Raw genomic sequence first — 20000 nt, 5'->3', positions numbered from 1 at the left:
ACGGCTCTTTTTTCAATCAGTACAAACCCTTGGTATAATGCGCATCATGCTAAGAGTACATAGACAGTCAATGCACAGCAGTCTTGGCAAAGCTCTAATGTTATCTAACATTAACTGGTTAGTGAACTTATGCAAATCTGATCTTCTAACAACAGGCACAACACACATATAACACATTCCATTCAACATACTCAACACACTAGCATTCAAAACATTTTAGTCAATATACTTAACACATTACCATACAACACATTGAACTGAATATACTTAACATACTGCCATACAAGAGTATCACATATGAAAACTAGTGTTATGTTATAGTATGGAGAACTGTCACCCCCCCTTCTTACAAGCACATGCACACAATGTATTCTAGAGACAGAGTGGATTGAATGTATTTAATAGACCTATAGGATACAGTCTCTTATTGATTAAAGCTTATTTAAAGCACGAATAGCCTTAATTGTAACATTAAACTGTTGTGTTCTTTCCCACTGTTTACTGAAAGGGCTGTTTGTTGCTCCAAGCTGTTTACATAATTGCATTTATTCACAGGACATTAGACCTAAAAATATGCATGTTTGTATTTATTTGTTTAGCTGACACTCTTATCCACAGTGACTTACAGTTATGGTGAAATTAAATGAAAACTAATTTCATTACATTAGCCTCTATTGGGCTTAATGTGAAAAGACTGGATCAGTTAAGCAGCATTAACGTAAAAGTGTTAATTAGAGACAGGGCGACTGATGGGAAAGTTGTCTTACAGGATACAGCATAAATGAAGAAACAGACTGATTCATCTGTAAATAAAATGTGTGTGTGTGTGTGTGTGTGTGTGTGTGTGTGTGTGTGTGTGCACGTGTTTGTGCACATGTGTTTGTTCAAGGGCTTGTGAGTGTGTACTGTAAAAGCGGAGACCTTTGTGTCTATGTGAAGTTCTTTATATGTGTGAAATGTGGGGACCTGTGGGTCTCAATGTATGTGTGTATATGTGTGTGTGTGTGTGTGTATGTGTGTGTGTGTATGTGCATGTGTCTTACTAAAATAATTTGGATGTGTCTGTCTTTTGTTGTGTCCACATTGCAGATGCTGGTTTGGGAAGAGAGCTGGAGTCTATACTGATTATATCTACCAGGGGCCTATGATACTGGTCTTAGTGGTAAGAGCAGACAGCCAACTAAGCATTTGTCTGTCTGTCTGTCTCTCTCTCTCTCTCTCACACACACCCACACTTCTGTCCGAAACACTGATAAACAGAGGGATTAGGATTCCTGGTTTTTATACAATGTGTATCTGCACAATGCACATGTGTATTTACATAGGTATAATTATATACCTTGTTTTTTTGTAATTTGTATGAATCTCAAGTTTATTCTTATTGTGGCCAGTATCTACATTAGACAAACTGCTGAACTAATTTACAACGTTTTTTTACAAATGCATTTTTTACATTTTACTTTTCTTGTTATTTCATGCAAATATTACTCCTCCCATCTTCACATATTTGTGATGATTATTCCTGCAGATAAATTTTGTTTTCCTCTTCAACATCGTCAGAATCCTAATGACCAAACTCAGAGCCTCCACTACGTCCGAGACCATTCAGTACAGGTACCTCACTAATCTCAAAATACACATACCTCACAATACACATACCTCACAATACACGTACCTCACAATACAGCTACCTCACAATACACATACCTCACAATACAGTTACATCACAATACAGATACCTCACAATACAGATACCTCACAATACAGATACCTCATAATACACATACCTCACAATACAGATACCTCACAATACAGATACCTCACAATACAGTTACATCACAATACAGATACTTCACAATACAGCTACCTCACAATACAGGTACCTCACAATACAGGTACCTCATAATACACATACCTCATAATACACATACCTCATAAAACAGGTACCTCACAATACACATACCTCATAATACACGTACCTCATAATACAGATACCTCACAATACACATACCTCACAATACACATACCTCATAATACAGATACCTCACAATACAGATACCTCACAATACAGTTACATCACAATACAGGTACCTCACAATACACATACCTCACAATACAGCTACCTCACAATACAGGTACCTCACAATACAGGTACCTCATAATACACGTACCTCATAATACAGGTACCTCACAATACACATACCTCACAATACACATACCTCATAATACAGATACCTCACAATACAGATACCTCACAATACAGTTACATCACAATACAGGTACCTCATAATACACATACCTCACAATACACATACCTCATAAAACAGGTACCTCACAATACACATACCTCATAATACACGTACCTCATAATACAGATACCTCACAATACACATACCTCACAATACACATACCTCATAATACAGATACCTCACAATACAGATACCTCACAATACAGTTACATCACAATACAGGTACCTCACAATACACATACCTCACAATACAGCTACCTCACAATACAGGTACCTCACAATACAGGTACCCCACAATACAGGTACCCTACAGACCTCATTAATACTAGCTAAACAGCAGTTATTCAGCTCTGAGAAAGTTTCAAAGAGTTAAAGACCTAAAAAAAATCAGTCATATCTTTTTTTTTTTTTAAGTAGATTTGAAATATGAAAATACACTACTATTCCTGGCACTCATGCATTTCATTTTCACCATTCGTACATTATGTACATACATTATATTGGCATCTCCCATAATATGTACAGACTTAAATCTCAGACTGACAGACAGACTCCACAGAGCTATGCGGCACTGTGCTTTTAAAATAAAGGGATCCGTAAGGTTTTGATGTGGAGTTAACGCTCATCTCTCTCTCTCTCTCTCTCTCTCTCTCTCTCTCTCCATAGAAAAGCAGTCAAGGCCACACTGGTCTTGTTGCCTCTGTTGGGTATCACCTACATGCTGTTCTTTGTGAATCCAGGAGAGGATGAAGTCTCTCAGATCGTGTTCATCTACTTCAATTCTTTCCTCCAGTCTTTCCAAGTACGGCAGAAACTACATTATAATCTCATTCATGGCAACTCCACTTAGAAAGACATGCAGTTAAATTGTAACGTAAACTATCATACCTACAGTTTAGGAACTGGGATTTGTAGTCCTGTGTATCATAGCACATCCGTCACACCTGCAGTTTAGACGATGGGATTTGTAGTCCTGTGTGTCAAAGTTCATTTTAATGACAAATAAACAATCAGGGAAAAGAGCAACTTTCCTCAAATCTGATTCTGAGGGTCTGCAGGCATGCTGGTCTTTACCTAGGAAGTATGTGTGTGCACTGTCCAGCCAATCACAGACCACGTCTTTTGCTGATAGAAAAACCAGCCAAACTCTAGACTCTAGACCGTCAGAGCCAGATTCAAGGATTTCTACAACAGACAAAACGATATCTATTTTACTCCTGTTCTTTTTTTCTTCTTCCTCTTCTTATTCTCTTCCTCTCACTGTTTTCTCATTCACTGCCTATTTTTTTCTTCTCTCTCTCTCTCCCTCCCTCTCTCTGTCTCTCTCTCTCTTTCTCTCTCTCTCTCTCTCACAGGGCTTCTTTGTGTCTGTATTTTACTGTTTTCTGAATAGTGAGGTAAGCACATGCCTTTATTCTATCAGGCCATTTTAATGACTCTCATTTCTCATGGCCCACGAGAGAGACTGTGACAGGTCTCTCTCAGTGACACAGAACTGCCTTTACATTAGCCCTGCTGAAGAAAATTAACACGTTAATGACAACATTGCCGGGAGGCTGATCAGCTTCACTCTCATTCACAGACAACTTCCCTCTCTCCGCTGCTGAACCAGTCCGTTTGTCTGTCTGTCTGTCTGTCTATCTGTCTGTCTGTCTGTCTGTTTGCCAGACTGATTGAATGATTGTATGTTGGACTGATTCACCATCTAATTGGCTGACTGTTTGGACAGCTGCCTCTCTAACTGGCTTTTTGATTTAACTGGCTGTGTCTGATAGGCCGTCTGTCTGTCTGACTGTCCGTTTGGCACGCATGTGATGGACTGCGTCTCTGTCTGCGCAGGTGAGGTCAGCGGTGAGGAAGCGCTGGCATCGTTGGCAGGACAAACATTCCATCCGAGGCCGGGTTGCCATGGCGATGTCCATCCCCACCTCCCCCACCCGCATCAGCTTCCACAGCATTAAACAGTCTACCACCACTGTCTGACACAGAGAGAGAGAGACAGGGACAGAGAGAGAGAGAGGGAGAGACAGTCAGAGAATGTTCATGGCCAAGAAACTCAACATACAGTGCAAAAGTCTGGAACATTTTACTGGAGAAGAGCGTGATGTGGACACTGGGAGTTAGGGAGAGAGGTGAAATGAAAAGGTGAAATAGAGGCATTCTGAACAAAGCCAAAGCCGCTCTGAAGTCAGACATGGGGGACTGTCCTGTCTGCAGGAGACGGAAAGAGCCCACTTCTCCTTTAATGACTCCGTTAATGACTCTAGCTGATGGAGAACACTCTACGACACCTCTCAAATCTTCCCATCCTGGGACGGCCTGATGATTTGCCGTCCTGCGGACTCTTTGGTTATGAAGACCTGCGCTGTGCTTACTGGTCCTGGAATGTTTTTTTTTCCCAGACTGATGGCGTAAATCAGGCAGATCGTGACACTGGGAATGAGTTCGGGGGACATTTCACTTTAATTACAGCATGATGGATGAAATATTAAAAGACAAAAAAAAGACAACCTGGACAGGCTGTTGTTGCAGTGTCTATCTCAAGTTCATTTCTTCTCTCTCCCTCTTTCCCTCTCTCTCTCTCCCTCTCTCTCTCTCTCTCTCTCTCTCCCTCTCTCTCTCTCTCTCTCCCCTCTCTCTCTCTCTCTCCCTCTCTCCCTCTCTCTCCCTCTCTCTCTCTCACAGATACTCAGTGTTACTGTGGTCTTAAAGCTATGGAGTTCAGTTCAGTTTATATGTGAGCTGTATTTTACGTCTGTCAGGTCTGAAACATGATCACTGCAGCATGAAACTCGCAATGATATGGATTCAGAAACAAAAGAAAACAAAACAAAAGAAAACAAAACAAAAGAAAAACATTAGTGTAAGAAAAATGAGTGTAACAGAGGAGAATTGAAAGAGTTCAGGATGAAGTGAAGGCATGAGACACAAAAACGACAGAGGGTAAAGGGAGAGGGATAAGAGTCGCTTAATGATGAGAAGACGCTAAAATGAAACACAAAGTTTGTGGTGTTCTAACCCTATTCCACGTAAACAGCTTTTAAAACAGACAAGAAAAAGAGGTTATATTTTAATGATTCTTTTGACCAGCAGTTTTTGTGAAATCTACAGCCTGTGCCATCACCAGGTAAAATACATTTGAAAAAGATTTTGATCCAAAAGTTTATTTATTTATTTATTTATAGGGTTGTTTTTTTTTTTTGGTTTTTTTTTTTTACTCGAGTCACAAGAGAGATACAAAACGTTCTGGGTATAAGTTTATAGACCACTGATGTGGTGTAATTCTGCTAGTTCACACTGTGGAGAATATCATTCCTGCGACATCAGAGGGAGGTCAGGTGGAAAAGACCTGCGACATCAGAGGGAAGACAGGTGGAAAAGACTGGTGTTGAGAGTAAGAGGCGGAGTTTGTATGAGAGTAAGAGGCGGAGTTTGTATGAGAGTAAGAGGCGGAGTTTGGATGAGAGTAAGAGGCGGAGTTTGGATGCGGTGACATGGCAGTGGCATTTAAATGACTGAAATATTACTGTTTGGAGGATTTTGTGTTGATTGTCATCTTTGACTTGGTCCAGTGAAAATAAGCTTTCATAACACAAGCGCACACACACACACACACACACACACGTGGGCCCAAAACACACACACAGAGCCCATCAGAAGTTTTAGGACCATTCAGACTAAAATCAGAAGAGTGAAGAGACAGTACTCTCTGACCAGGCCTGAAATATGAAAACGGTCTCAAAGCCAAGATATCAGAGACACTGCTGCTGAATTCCTAATAGTCGTAATATAATTGATGACAATGAAATGTTGCCTAAGGGAACCCAGAGCTATTTTACAAAAAGAAAATAATACCCACATTCCGCTGCCAGTTTCTTTCATATCAAACATCCAAAAAATTCCAGCACCAGGAGAGAGCTGCACGCCAGACAATATGTGTGTTACCGTTCCTTCCCCCATTTTAAAAAAGCCTCAGACGGACTCTGATTGTTCGCTCCTAAATCATGTTGGCAGTCCTTCTGAGATCAGATGTACGGATAAAAAAAAAAAATGCTCCAACATAATACTCATTCTCTCTCTCTCTCATTCTCTCTCTCTTTGTTTCTCTCTCTCATTCTCTCTCTCTCCCTTTCCCATTCTCTCTCTCTCTCTCCTTCTCTCTCTGTTTTTCTCTCTCTCTCCCTTTCCCATTCTCTCTCTCTCCTTCTCTCTCTCTCTTTCTGTGTCTATACATAGGAGACTCATTGTAAAGTGGTGGCCTGGGCACTCACTGTTGCTGTCTCTAACGAGGTCCTTAGGTTACAATAATATTCATAGCAGCTATTCATGGGAAACCAATTTATGGGCAGATAACTTACGCAGCACCAACTAGGACAAATAAGAAGGAGGGGTAACAAGTGGACCCCAAAAAAACGGCTCTTTGTTCTCCCTCACTGTGGTGGGGAACCGTTTTTTATGACAGCCAGGCTCGAGTGAGCCGGCCTTCTCTCTTTTGTGTGTGAGAGCTACTGCTAATGCATCAACACTGACCTCCTGTTGCGTTCTCAAGCTGGATGAATGACACGACTGTCAGACTAGAGATACTGGTCAGAGTGGGAAGAACAGTCAAATGTTACCTGGGGTCACTATTGCATACGGACAGTGCTGGGTTGCCCTCCAGTTCCACAGCCACCGCATATGTTTTGTTCCAGCCTTAATCTAGTGCACCAGTTTAACGGGAATGAACAGCGCCATCTGCTGACTAATTATACCATTACAGGTGTCAGTGGAGTATAAAATGAATAACATTCTGAAATGAACTCTGTGTGATCCCAGCGGTAAAAGTGGACATTTGCTGTAAACATGCAGTGAGTGCAGATGGTCACTGAGGCCTTGATAAGTCAGAAATGGTGAAGTAAAAGTTTGGGAATGCCACAGTCCTAAGAGAGAGATTTCTTGTCTTTTCTTTAGGAGTGTGGTAACTCCTCTAACTTACGCACTCGACTATCTTACTAAAAGTCCTGAGATCCCATCCACTGCCTGCAGAACACAATGCAGTACTTACACAGAACAAAGTCATCTATGGGCTTAGACTGGGACTTAAACCTCTTTATCATCCTAAAAGTGGGGAGAAACTTCATCAATTATAGAAATAAGTGATAGATAATTAGGGCAGGTCAAAACTGAAAAGGAATACATTAGCAGTGTAACTCTGACTGGAGAACTGTGTTGATTTATTCTTTAGATCAGTAGGGGAAAAGCTGACTGGAGGCAGACTCCAGAGAGAGGCTGGGACTACAGACCGTAAAGCAAGGGTGGGCAAATCCGGTCCTGGAGGGCCAGTGTCCTGCCGGTTTTTGTTTTCACCTCTTAGCTACCTGTTGATTTTCACTTTGAAAACAGGTGTGCATGCTCCTCAGCCAATCAGAGACTGTATTTAGTTGGTCAACAAGAAAAACAGCAGGACCATGGCCCTCCAGGACCAGATTTGCCCACCCCTACCGTAAAGGTTGCAAAGTGATGCTGAGCAGCATCGCCATCTAGTGTATATCTGGTCTCATCGCACTCTACCTGTTTAAACGACATTTCCAAAACGCAAAGGAAAATATTTATTGCTCGTGTACAACGTGAAATGGCCAAAAGACAATTTGCTAAAAAATCATTGCTCACATTTCTGATTTACTGCATCTGCCCATGTAGGATTTGCACTGCTCACACTCTAATATTTAATTCAACATTTAACATTTAATTCACAATTTAACATAATTGATATTTAATTCCCCTTGCCATATATTATTATGCACCTCTACTGTTTCATTATTCAGCAGTTTCCATTGAGCGTTCTGTACACATATATAGCTTATATCTGAGTGTTAATTATGGCTATTTTATTTTTTTGTTGTGTCAGGCGGCAACTGGAGGAGATTGCAGTACATGGGCATATAAAAATGTGCTTGTCTGTGTAGTAGAAATTGCATAGACTCTCCCCTCAACCCCCCTTCTTCTCACCTTTGCTTGACATCCTTTCCTACTCTCCTTCCCCCTCCCTGTCTCTGTCCCTGTGCCCCTGATCATGGCCCGAGCACCCCTATGTTCAGAGACAGTGCGGTTACTCAAGGACATAAAATAAATGAACCTATAAACGACATGTAACCATTTCAATAAAGACCTGTTATAAAAATCAAGTTATAGTTTTTATTTGCAGTAACGTGCACAATACTGTTCAAGGTGCAAAATGTTTGTTATATAAAAAAAAAACAAAAAACAAAAGGTGCAAAGCTATCAGGCACTAAAAATTACGCACGGTTAATACGATGCTATCAAGTGGACCAATCACAGTTGGTACGGTCTGCATCGCCGTGATGTGTAGTTACATTTCTGGGGAGGTGCGCGTAAGGCTACGGCGTAGGCTGCAGCATAGGGCATGCAGCTACGTGGAACCTACGGCGTAGATTCGACGCAGAAGTATAAATCGGCCTTCAGAGGAATACCTAACAGACCTAACAGAGTTGACAACTCAACAATGAATACTAGATCACCGGATTTGATAAGCTGGATCACTAGATCATTGATTAGATCACCTCAGGATTTGGACCATGTCTCAAGTCCAATCAACATTATCTGCCGAAAAGGATAGCAGCAGATAAAATGCCAGGTGCCCTGCTATCCTATAGTTCAGCTACGCTACAGTTCAGCTTAGTGTCAGCTGAGCTCCGGTTGCGTCAACTCTAATGTAGTCCGTCCGTCTGCCCTGCTCATCTCTGTGAGGAATCAGCCTAGCTTCACCGCTTCAGAGGACCTGCGACAACAAAAGACTCTGGCAGCACCGACACAAAGTCTTGCTCACGGTCTCGTACTGCCAACCTCGGTAACTCTGGTCTCTCATACCTGAACGTGGCTGGGCCTGCTCTTCTTCTTCCCTTTCCTCTCCTTCCCTCACCATCCTTTTGTGTGTAAGTAACTCCACTAGATCATCACTCAGACGGTTCTTTTGGTTGCCTCTTCGTGAGTAATGCCAGGTTCCCACACAGCAAAACACCTTTCACACTGGGGGCGTAGTCGCAAAAAATAGCAAGCGAGTCACCTGGCTCAAAAGTTGGAGTGCTTAAATGAAAGTCTACGGTGGCCTACTTGCCCTGACCAGAGCCATTGAGAGGGGTTTTTTTTTGGTACTGCTCTGGCCCTGACTAAGTTCATGTAACATGTAAACAACAAAGCGTGTTGATGTAGAAACAAATGGTTGCCCTACATGTTTTAATCATATACATGTTTCCATGCTACATGTAGCATTTAGCCTCCACTATCTTGGTCAGACTTTTTTTTGTTACTCCCGCCTCTCCAAACACATCACAAGCTGAACTTATTGGTGCTCATCTACATAAAGTTGCAAATTTGCCATCTAAGTTCTGCATGCTTCACATCTGTGTGAATTTCCCACCCATTCAACCTCAATGAAAGCGATGCGAAAAATCGCAGCTGTGGAAACGTACTGTAGAGCTGCGTTTTAACCGAACGCGGTGCGAAATCTTCGAGCGATATGAATGCATGAAAAGTTAATGGCAGGAGGAGAATTGGCGGAGTTAATCACAGCGAAACTGCGAGCTACGCGAAATGGGCGAAATGATTGTTTAATTGTTTAAGTTAAAAAAAAATATTCAGCTGAGCGAAAATTCACCTGGTGAAAGCCAAACACCTTCAAGTAGCGCTAAAAGCCACGCCCCCTGCCCAGAAATCTCTTCATTCAAGATGGAGGACAAGCTGATTTTGTGTAATCTGATTGGTGTAATCAAAAATGCATGCTGTGATGTGGCGCGCAATCTAGTTGTTAATTTTTCAGGCGATCAGACATGGGCGAAGAAAGCGAAGGAAATTCAGTTAAAACGCAGCTTTCATACTGGCGTAATTGATCATTCATACATACTTTAGGTAACGAGGATATTGTTTTTGTCGACTGTTGGTTGTTTGTCTTCTTGTGAGTAGTACAGATGCTGTTATATATGTGTGTGTGTGTATAGCGGATGTGCCTTGTCTCCACTGGAATCGCAGTTTATTCAACATAAGATTAATTCTTTTGAATTCAGCTGTTGTAATAAACGTGCACATTCGCATTTCTACTCCTTGAATACGTTGTGAATTATTTCCAAGTCACTGAATGTGGTGATCCAGAAACTTAGCTAGAAGTACTGAAAAGAGTAAAGAGTATTACTGTACTTGCTACTTTAATGCTATTGTATAATATAGGTTAAGGCTGATGAATAGTTATTTTGAATAATTTCTAGGTTCAGTGTTCAGAGTGCTGAGCTATAGGCTAAACAGAGTGTTTCAGATTAACTGTAATTTCCCTGGGCTCTGGTTCTGAAATAAGTTTATGGTCACAGCTAAGTGATATTAGTATTAAGTCACAGTGAACCATTGGCCAGCATTTGCCGGTACCATTGGCACAACAATGCTATATCTGAGTGTTAATGACTCCTATTTTATTTACTGGTATTCTTGTTCCTCATTAACTCTCGCCTGTCCTATCAGTATACTCCCAGTAGGACAGGAAAAACACGCTCTCCTTCTCTGGACCAGTAAGCATTCAGAAAATCCAGTCTGACCTTTGAACAAACTGGGCTTTTGTTTCTCTCCCTCTCTCTCTCACTCTCTAACCAAATTTTAAAAATAGATAAAGACCCTAATATCTTATCCATAGTCTGACAGTATGTCTGTGTGGTCAGTAAAGCAAGACTCCATTTATCAGTACACAGTCCAGATTGACCCATCCAGCCAATCAGTACCCCTCTGCTCTGTCCACTGATGTGTTGTCCAATCAGTACCCCTCTGCTCTGTCCACTGATGTGTTATCCAATCAGGAACCCTCTGCTCTGTCCACTGATGTGTCGTCCAATCAGTACCCCTATGCTCTGTCCACTGATGTGTTGTCCAATAAGTGACCCTCTGCTCTGTCCACTTGTGTCATCCAATCAGTACCCCTATGCTCTGTCCACTGATGTGTTGTCCAATAAGTGACCCTCTGCTCTGTCCACTTGTGTCATCCAATCAGTAAACTGTCATTAATCCCTAATGTTAAAGTTAGCCTATTGGTAGTTTTCTTCTGAAACAGAGGACGAAGTCAGAGAGTATGGGAGTACAGCAGAGTCAAGATTGTCTAGACAGATCACGATCAGCTCGTGCAGACATGCTTTGCTTTGCCCCATAAATTCATTCAGGTTCTTTTTTTCTTTCTCCAGATGCTTCCCAGGGGTAAAGTTGTTCTGTAGCCTGCTTGTCACCAGTACTGTTTATATGCATGTGATTCAAATGGGAACAATAAACCGGGATGGGGAGTCTCCATCCGCGAATGAAATATCTAATCATCTTCTTTATACGTCCATATGTGTGACATGACCAACACCCCAACACAGCAAAAGGCATCTGCTCCACTACATAGCCTGAGCAACTGTCTGAACACTGAACCGCCCTCTTTATTACATAATTTAGGCAGGCCTCTCTCTCTCTGTCTCTCCCTCTCTCTATCTCTCTCCCTCTCTGTATATGTGTGTGTGTGTGTGTGTGTGTATGCGTAATGGGCGGGATACGCTCCCCTCTCTGCATGTTCACTCGTCGTCCTAAAACGTGATTGGTCTACATAACCCACGGACGCTTACAGAACGTACCGAGGCCAATAGAATGTATGTGTGCTTCAGACATATCTTTGAACATAGGGGAGCGTAACGCACTTAGGAAGGTCGCCTATATACATGTTGTCCATACGTAAGGAGGGGAAGAGGAGGGCCCATCCGAACGAGAGATACGGAGGAAGTGTGAACCGACGACAGTAGCTACTGGTTGCAAGCCTGCTAATTCCAGATTCTTGAAGTCTTTCGCAGTAATTGTCGGTATGTTAATGCATTTATACAACGTCTGTGTTGCAGCAGAATGACATCAAAACGTGAAAACGCACACGGCGCCTTTTTATTATCCGTACCTGTATTGTGACGGACTTAAAAAGCAGGCTTGGACTGTATGCATTTATTACATTGTATTATTGTATTATAAGATTATAAGAATTAACAGATTATTTTCGCCACAAATCAACCTATAGCCTACCTGTTTCGCTCGCCGGCTAATTTCGCTCTTATCAAACCAGTAGGTGGTACAATAGCTATTTGACACATTCGCCGATAGACAGCTGCCACGATTTGCAATATTAGGTTTGGACAATGTCTGGTCCACAGATTCATTAGGCCCAGTATTACACACGAAAAGGTTACGGGTTTTTATACACGAGATGCTGGGTCATGTGTCGGTATCAGTGACTGTTTGTCCTTTAAATGTTTGTACACACCAGGGACTAGCCTCAATGTCTGATAACGTAACAAACCATGTCGTAACGTGAATTTTTAAAGGTGTATAGCATACGTTTTTTGAAAATTTAATTTGTCGAGTTTCAAATCACCGATGAGTCAAAGTCATACATATCTGGCAATCATTAACTGTCGGCAAAATCGTCCAATCAACCATTTTAAACAATATTAAACTGGATTCCTGTCTGTGAAATATTTAACCACTTAACTCTTCTTGACGATAGATTTCTCTGGAGCCTCCTGTAGTTTTAGATCAGCTTCGGTATCATAAAGTTTTACCTTGCCTCCAATACAATGACTCTTCTCTCTCTTAAAGTGACCCAATAACTTTTGGAGTTAATGTGACATGCCGCTCGGAATCCTAATCTTGGTAGGTCGTGTTAACCGACATGGAGAACGTGGTTCTCTAACAAAATTAGCCTACAAGACCGTTCTCGTCTCACTATGTGATGGTTTTTTGGCCAAAGTTAGGGTTAAACTGACACACATTAATAATTAAAGTACGTTTAGGAACTTTGAGGAGAAAAAAAAAAATCAGTCAGCTCGACCTGAAAACCCTGATAAACGAGCCTTATCTGTCTGGGAGGTCGCGTTATAACAAGTGCCGTTTTACACACAACCCTGTCAGACAGTCTGCTGGGCATTTTTGCGTGGTTTATAATGTTGACGAGTGACCAACTCAAGTAGAGGTTGCTTAAAGTTTTATTTGGCTCGTTTGCGTTTGCTCACCGTTTTGATATTGTTCAACATCCGATTGTTTGTTGGGAAATTATGCTTAGTCAAGAGGAATGCATTAAGAAAATGCCTCGCTGCTTCGGTTGCTATGGTAACACGTTGTCACGGTTACAGTGGCCTCAGCGAGTTTATATATGGTTCTCGCTGTATTTTGAGCGTTTCACTTTTTCCGTGTTCAGAACAACATCAAAGCCACATAACAGATATACACTGACTTACTGTTTCTGTCCTGTGTTCACAAGAATTATAAATTTTTTTTGTTACACGGAATTCATGGAGGTACTCTGCACTATCTAATGGTTAAAAGTACACCCGTTCGAAATTCAAAATTAGAATGGATTTGTTTAGAGTTTTAAAATTGAGTTTCACTGTATTAGAAGCATTAGCATATGAATGTTAAGGTGCAGTGGTAGGGAAAGAGGTCCAGACAGGAAAGGGAGGTGAGTTGAAGTCAAATGCATGGCACTCTGTCCTCTGACACAGAGAGTGAAAATCCAGGGTGACTCTGGATTAGAGCAGCAGCCGCAGCGATAAATCCCAACCTTTTGGACATCATATCTTAAAAACTGGGGGAAGTTTGGGCACTAAATCACACTGCTCCAGAATAATCTGTTGCGTATTTTTCCTGTCTTTCTCCGGCACCCGTCCTGAGTGGTTTGGCTTGTTTGGTCTCGCTGGAACCTGTTCTGTGGTGTGTGTCAGGATTGTCTGACAGATCCTATTTAAAGTGAACAGCTGGGGTGTTTGATTAGCTAATCACACAGTTTTTGGTCCATTCTAAAACAACGAGTCACTCTGTCCCGTAAGGGTTTGACATGATCTCATGAACCTTTTTCAGGAAAGGCTGTGTCTTCGCACAACACCAGGGTCCCACAGTGAGAGAGACAGAGACAGAGACAGAGAGAGAGAGAGGGACAGAAACAGAGAGAGAGAGGGACAGAGACAGAGAGAGAGAGAGAGGGAGAAAGAAGGACTGGGAGACAAAGAGGGTTTATTACCAAGATTATTACCAGTATAATTCTCTGTGTAGTAGTGGTGTGTGTGTGTGAGGTGTGTGTGTGTGTAAAATGACACTATCTCTTTTGCAGTGGCGATGGCAGTGGTGGTTTTGTGTGTGTGTGTGTGTGTGTGTGTGATGTGTTTACCCGTGAAAGTGTGTCCTTATGGAAGTTTTCTGACTCATGTACTTGGATGGGTGCCAATAGAGACAGCGTAATTATATACAACCTGAGCACCGCCTGTGTTACCTTTCACCCACTTCACTCTCTCACACCTCTGGCCCTGTCTGTATGTCAGCCTGTCTGTCTGTCTGTCTGTCTCCTGTAACTGACTGACTGTCTGTCGGTTCTCATAGGTCCAGGCATGTGTAGTGTCACATGGTACTGCAGCTGTGTCAGTAGATGATTCTAGAGGCTCGGGCGTAAATAAGACGCAGTCGTGTTTGTGCTTTGGTTAACACGCCGTGCGTCATCCACACACACTCTCAGCGTTTTGAAAGCACTTCATATGTTTGAATAATGGATGTGTTATATTTTAATGATTGATGAATCGGGGTGTTTAATGTAAAGGAATGTGTTCTATCTTTTGTTTGTCAGACAGATTGGACTGCTTGGCCCATTGCCAACCGACCTGTCTAGTGCCCCCCCCCCCCCTCTCTCTTTCTGTTTGTTAGGGCTAATAAACTCTCTGCTCAGATCTTAGCGGAGTCTGTGTGTGTGTGTGTGTGTGTGTGTGTAACTCCATTTTTTAGCTGTAAGGCTTTCTTACCCAGTATGGTGGAAACCACACCCCTTCATATGCCCTTCTCCATGTGTAGTCTGGAACATAAGGTGTGTGAGTGTGTGTTTATTTGTTTGTGTGTGTGTGTGTGTGTGTGTGTTGTACCTTGGCAGGCTGGCTCTGGACCTCCCAGGCTTTCTGTTTCTATGTTAAACCACAGCACTAATGAGGACACACAGTACATACAGTATGGGAAGACACAGTATAGACAAAGCATGTCCCTCTCTCTGTCCCTCTCTCTCTCTCTCTCTCTCTCCTCTCTCTGCCAGTCTGCCAGTGTCAGTAACTATGGCATAAATCATCTGCCACTTCTGTGACCCAGCCGAGTGGGAGAGAGAGAGACAGAGAAACAGAGAGAGAGAGAGTTGAGGTATATGGGGGGCATGGGGAGAGAGAGAGAGACAGAGAGAGAGAGAGAGAGACAGAGAGAGAGAGAGAGAGAGAGAGTTGAGGTAAATGGGGGCATGGGGAGAGAGAGAGAGACAGAGAGAGAGAGAGAGAGAGTTGAGGTAAATGGGGGCATGGGGAGAGAGAGAGAGAGAGAGAAGAGAGAGAGAGAGAAGAGAGAGAGAGAGAGAGAGAGAGAGAGAGAGAGAGACAGTTGAGGTAAATGGGGGCATGGGGAGAGAGAGAGAGAGAGAGAAGAGAGAGAGAGAGAGAGAGAGAGAAGAGAGAGAGAGAGAGAGACAGAGAGAGAGAGAGAGAGAGAGAGAGAGAGAGTTGAGGTAAATGGGGGCATGGGGAGAGAGAGAGAGAGAGAGAAGAGAGAGAGAGAGAGAGAGAGAGAAGAGAGAGAGAGAGAGAGAGAGAGAGAGAGAGAGAGTTGAGGTAAATGGGGGCATGGGGAGAGAGACAGAGAGAGAGAAAGAGAGAGAGAAGAGAGAGAGAGAGAGAGAGACAGAGAGAGACAGAGAGAGAGTGTGTATGTGTTAGAGTGGAATGCCCTTGGGCATTATATGGATTTTGTGAACGGAGAGGGAAAATCAATTTTGGCCTCTTCATTGAAACAGTAAAATGAAAGAACACAGACACTATTCAGTCATGTTCCCTCAATATTACATTAATACGCTATGCAGATTGTTTTATTTGTTTAATATGCAGATTGCATTATGAGCATGGACTGCAGAATGAATCTGAACGACACTGATTATCACAGTGGGCGGAGTCACCCTTTATTCCCAGCACTGACACACATAGCCAATAGAAACCTTTTCCTTCAGAAAGCCCAGTAGCACTGATTGGGTGATGTTTCTGAGTGATAGCTGTGCAGTCCACCTGATCTCACTGATGACCTAACTACACGGAGACAGAAAAAGAAACTGCATCACACACACACACACGCACACACACACACACGCACACACACACACAGCTGAGACCTCAGTCCACTTAGTGTATGGTATGGTTTCATCTGAAAGCAGAACACTGAGTATGGTTTGGAAGCAGATTCTGATTGATGAATTGAATGGAATGTTAGTGATCTATTGTATTTTCCTTGTTGACCTGTGACTTTAGGTGGCCTTTAAATGATGTAACAATAATGTTCTAAACCATTCTGAATAGTGTGTTCCCATGCCAACGAAACCATAATAAGAATGCGGAATTCTGACAATACATAACAATGTAACAATGCTCAATTTTACATTCTCTACAGTAGAAATATTATGCAATTTAAGCACAAGTATTTTCTGAAGACAGAGTTAAGGTTAATCACTATTTTTCTTGCGTGGCATTACAAGGCAATTACAATAGATTTATCCAAATGCAAATGTCAGATTGAACATCAGGAGACATTCAGTCTTTATTCACTAACTGTAAGGCATTTCGGAATTTAAAATAAATAATGGAACAGATTATGCTTTTAATAGCTGTAGCTGTACCTTAGCAACAGCTTGCTATGTGGAGCATCCAGCAGTATCTTTATCTGGCCTGTAAATGCACTATCTCTAACCTAACACACAGGATCCTGGTATACAGTCAATATAACCTTTAGCACATCCTCTGTGTGTGTGTGTGTCTACGTCAGTTACGCTTACTGTTAAGTGGACCTCTTAAACGTTAAACTCTGTCTGAAGTTTAGTGGAATATCATAAGTGCAGGGAGAGAATACCATGGTCTGTTCCTCTTTCATGTTTACACTTGATCTGAGGATCCCTCTGTCTTTACATGTGACAACACCGTCCGGCACAGACGTGTCTTTCATGTAATTAGACTGTAGCAGTGCATGTCACGAGAGTCTGATCAGGAGGTGTGGTGTTTTGTAATTATGTAAATTACACAAATCCAAACATTATACAGCCTAAACATTCTCTTCAGGTGTGAAGGTTTACTTTTTTCAGTTTCAGCTGAAGATGTAACTCACAGGTGAGAGTGGCCCTAATACTGTTTTGTTTTTTGTTTTTTTTCAGGCATGGCTGAAGCGCATCAAGCCGTAGCCTTTCAGTTCACTATAACTCCAGAGGGCATCGACCTGCACCTCTCTCACGAGGCCCTTCATCAGGTCTATCTGTCCGGTCTGCGCTCCTGGAAGAAACGCATCGTGCGCCTCAAGGTACGAGGGCAGAGAGCGAGAACGAGAAGGAGAGAGAGAGAGAGAAAAAAAGAGCTCGTTTATAATGTGACTTATAATGTCATGTCATAATGGATGGAGTTTCTCAAGCAGATGCCTTATGTATGTGTACGTGTGTGTGTGTGTGTGTGTGTGTGTGTACGTGTACGTGTGTGTGTGCACAGCTGCTGCGTTGCTCTGAGATAAGTCTCTGACACTTCCTGCTGAATGTATCTTTAAATATTCATACCCCCCCCCCCCCCAACTCCCTGTGACTGTGTTCTCTTTATATCCATCATCCCTCTCTCCTCTCCTCTCCTCTCCTCTCCTCTCCTCTCCTCTCCTCCTGTACTTTCTCTCTATTCCATCATCCCTCTGTTCTCTCCTCTCCTCTCCTCTCCTCTCGTCCTGTACTTTCTCTCCATTCCATCATCCCTTCATTTTCTCCACTCCTCTCCTCTCTTCTTTCTCTTCCTTGGTCACAGTGGTCTGTCTCGGTGTTCATCATCGCTCTCCTCTGACTCTCACGTAACGCCCCAGGACAACATGCACTCAGCTCATGCGTGTTACTGAGCGCGTGTATGTTTGTATGTATGTTCGTATGTACAGTATGTATGTTTGTTTCACAGGCATTTCATATGTGTGCATTACAGTCCGTGTGTGTATTCGCATGTATGTGTGTGTGTGTGTATGTGTATTGCTCTTTTCCACTGGTTTTTGCGTGTGTGTGTCTGTGTGTGTGTGTGTGTGTGTGTGTGTATGTGTATTGCTCTTTTCCTCTGGTTTTTGTGTGTGTGTGTGTGTGTGTGTGTGCCTGAACAGCTCAGATAAGATTGTTTTGTCTGGTTAATCCTCAACCAGTGACACTGTTTCAGTTTCTAAAGTAAATACACCTCACAGATATTTGACTGTGATTTATCAGTCTGGCCTCTGAAACGCATTCCGCTCACTGATACAGAAACTATAGCCACTAATGCGGCTTCAACTGATAAGCAGGGATTTGATTTGTTTTAGTAGCTGTGCCTGATTCTGTGTGGACTCTCACTTTCCTCTCTTTCTCTCTCTGCCCCCCCCCCCCCCCCCCCCCCGACCCCCACCCCCCCACTGTGTTCTCTCTGGCTCTGTGCTTTTTTCTCGCTCTCTCCCATAGAACTGTGTTGTGACTGGTGTGTACCCTGCTAGCCCCTCCTCCTGGCTGTTTGTCGTCATAGCGATTCTGGCCACCATGTACACACGCTCAGACCCCTCAATGGGCCTAATCGCTAAGATACAGGAGCATCTACCAGTCAGGTAAAACACACACACACACACACAAACACAAACACACAGATGTGTCTTGAAAACTAGTGAGCCGCCTTGCTCAGGTTTGCCTACACAGACAGCATTTTAACTGAAACAGAACCTTATAAGACAGCTTACTCAGACACTCTAGTTCGGCACTGATGACATCACCAGCCATTCCTGCCACTTGCAGGTGACGGGTGTGTCCTCCACTCTGCCATCAGTGTTCACTTAAGTGCACTAGCCATGGAACCTGTTTTTGCTCCTCTCGTTGGCATTTACAGGAGCAGCAATGAATCCCCGTAACTCTGTTTAATTATACAAGGCTGCTAGACAGAGCTGATCCATGATTATCCTAGATGTGCTGAAAAATGTGAAATGACCATCGACATAACCACAGTCATACATAAAATGACATCTGTACACGTTATGACAAAAAACACAAGCAAAACACCATGCATTAGTTGAGTGAACATATGTTTGAAGATGGCTTTGCTGCCTGCCTCACTGTCTCTGTGCGCCATCTTGAATGAAAATTGTCAAGAAATCTCATCCTTCACGTTGCATTGTGGGATTGTCTTAACAATTAAGGATATATAGATGATGCAGTCTTAAAATTTGCCGGTATGAAATGTTTTTTTAAGGAGCATAGTTATCTAAGATTTGGGACAGCCCTTGTGTTGAGGGGCATGTTTGATGACTTACAATGTAGCCTACGTAGACAGCTCACTCGCTTTTGAGATACACCCATAATCTGTACAAAAACTGATACGTAAATGTAAGTATTCCCTCGTGTCTGTGTGTGTGTGTGCGCGTGTGTGTGTGTGTGTGTGTCTGTGTGTGTGTGTGCGCGCGCGTGTGTGCGTCTGTGTGCGTGTGTGTGGTTGACAGCCAGTCGATGAGTCTGCAGTGTCAGACAGTGGTCTCTGCAGTGTTGTTCAGCACTCTCCTCTGGCTCGCTCTCATCTTCACCATGAAGCTGTGTCTCAAGCAGCTCCTGTCCTATCACAGCTGGATGTTCGAACAGCACGGCAAGATGTCCAACACGACCAAACTCTGGGTGGTTAGTACACATTGTCT

General features: G+C 42.7%; 2 protein-coding genes across 2 annotated transcripts in view; both read left to right on the top strand.

The window, feature by feature from the left end:
- The window catches only part of LOC115808791 (corticotropin-releasing factor receptor 1-like), a gene marked incomplete at its 5' end in the record, with an annotated part of 11998 nt that extends 7766 nt beyond the window's left edge, over positions 1 to 4232 (top strand). Inside the window, 5 exons of the mRNA XM_030770274.1 lie at positions 1090 to 1162; positions 1529 to 1614; positions 2916 to 3051; positions 3605 to 3646; positions 4089 to 4232. Of these exons, the coding sequence (XP_030626134.1) occupies positions 1090 to 1162; positions 1529 to 1614; positions 2916 to 3051; positions 3605 to 3646; positions 4089 to 4232 (481 nt within the window). The remainder of the gene's footprint in view (positions 1 to 1089; positions 1163 to 1528; positions 1615 to 2915; positions 3052 to 3604; positions 3647 to 4088) is intronic.
- Positions 4233 to 12053: 7821 nt separating this feature from the next.
- The window catches only part of LOC115808818 (carnitine O-palmitoyltransferase 1, liver isoform), a 19323-nt gene continuing 11376 nt past the window's right edge, over positions 12054 to 20000 (top strand). Inside the window, exons 1-4 of the mRNA XM_030770306.1 lie at positions 12054 to 12109; positions 17500 to 17642; positions 18790 to 18929; positions 19812 to 19983. Of these exons, the coding sequence (XP_030626166.1) occupies positions 17502 to 17642; positions 18790 to 18929; positions 19812 to 19983 (453 nt within the window). The 5' untranslated portion in view covers positions 12054 to 12109; positions 17500 to 17501. The remainder of the gene's footprint in view (positions 12110 to 17499; positions 17643 to 18789; positions 18930 to 19811; positions 19984 to 20000) is intronic.

This window comes from Chanos chanos, chromosome 3, assembly GCF_902362185.1.
Source record: "Chanos chanos chromosome 3, fChaCha1.1, whole genome shotgun sequence".
NCBI classification, from domain to species: Eukaryota; Metazoa; Chordata; class Actinopteri; order Gonorynchiformes; family Chanidae; genus Chanos; species Chanos chanos.
This window is presented reverse-complemented; position numbering and strand designations above follow the sequence as displayed.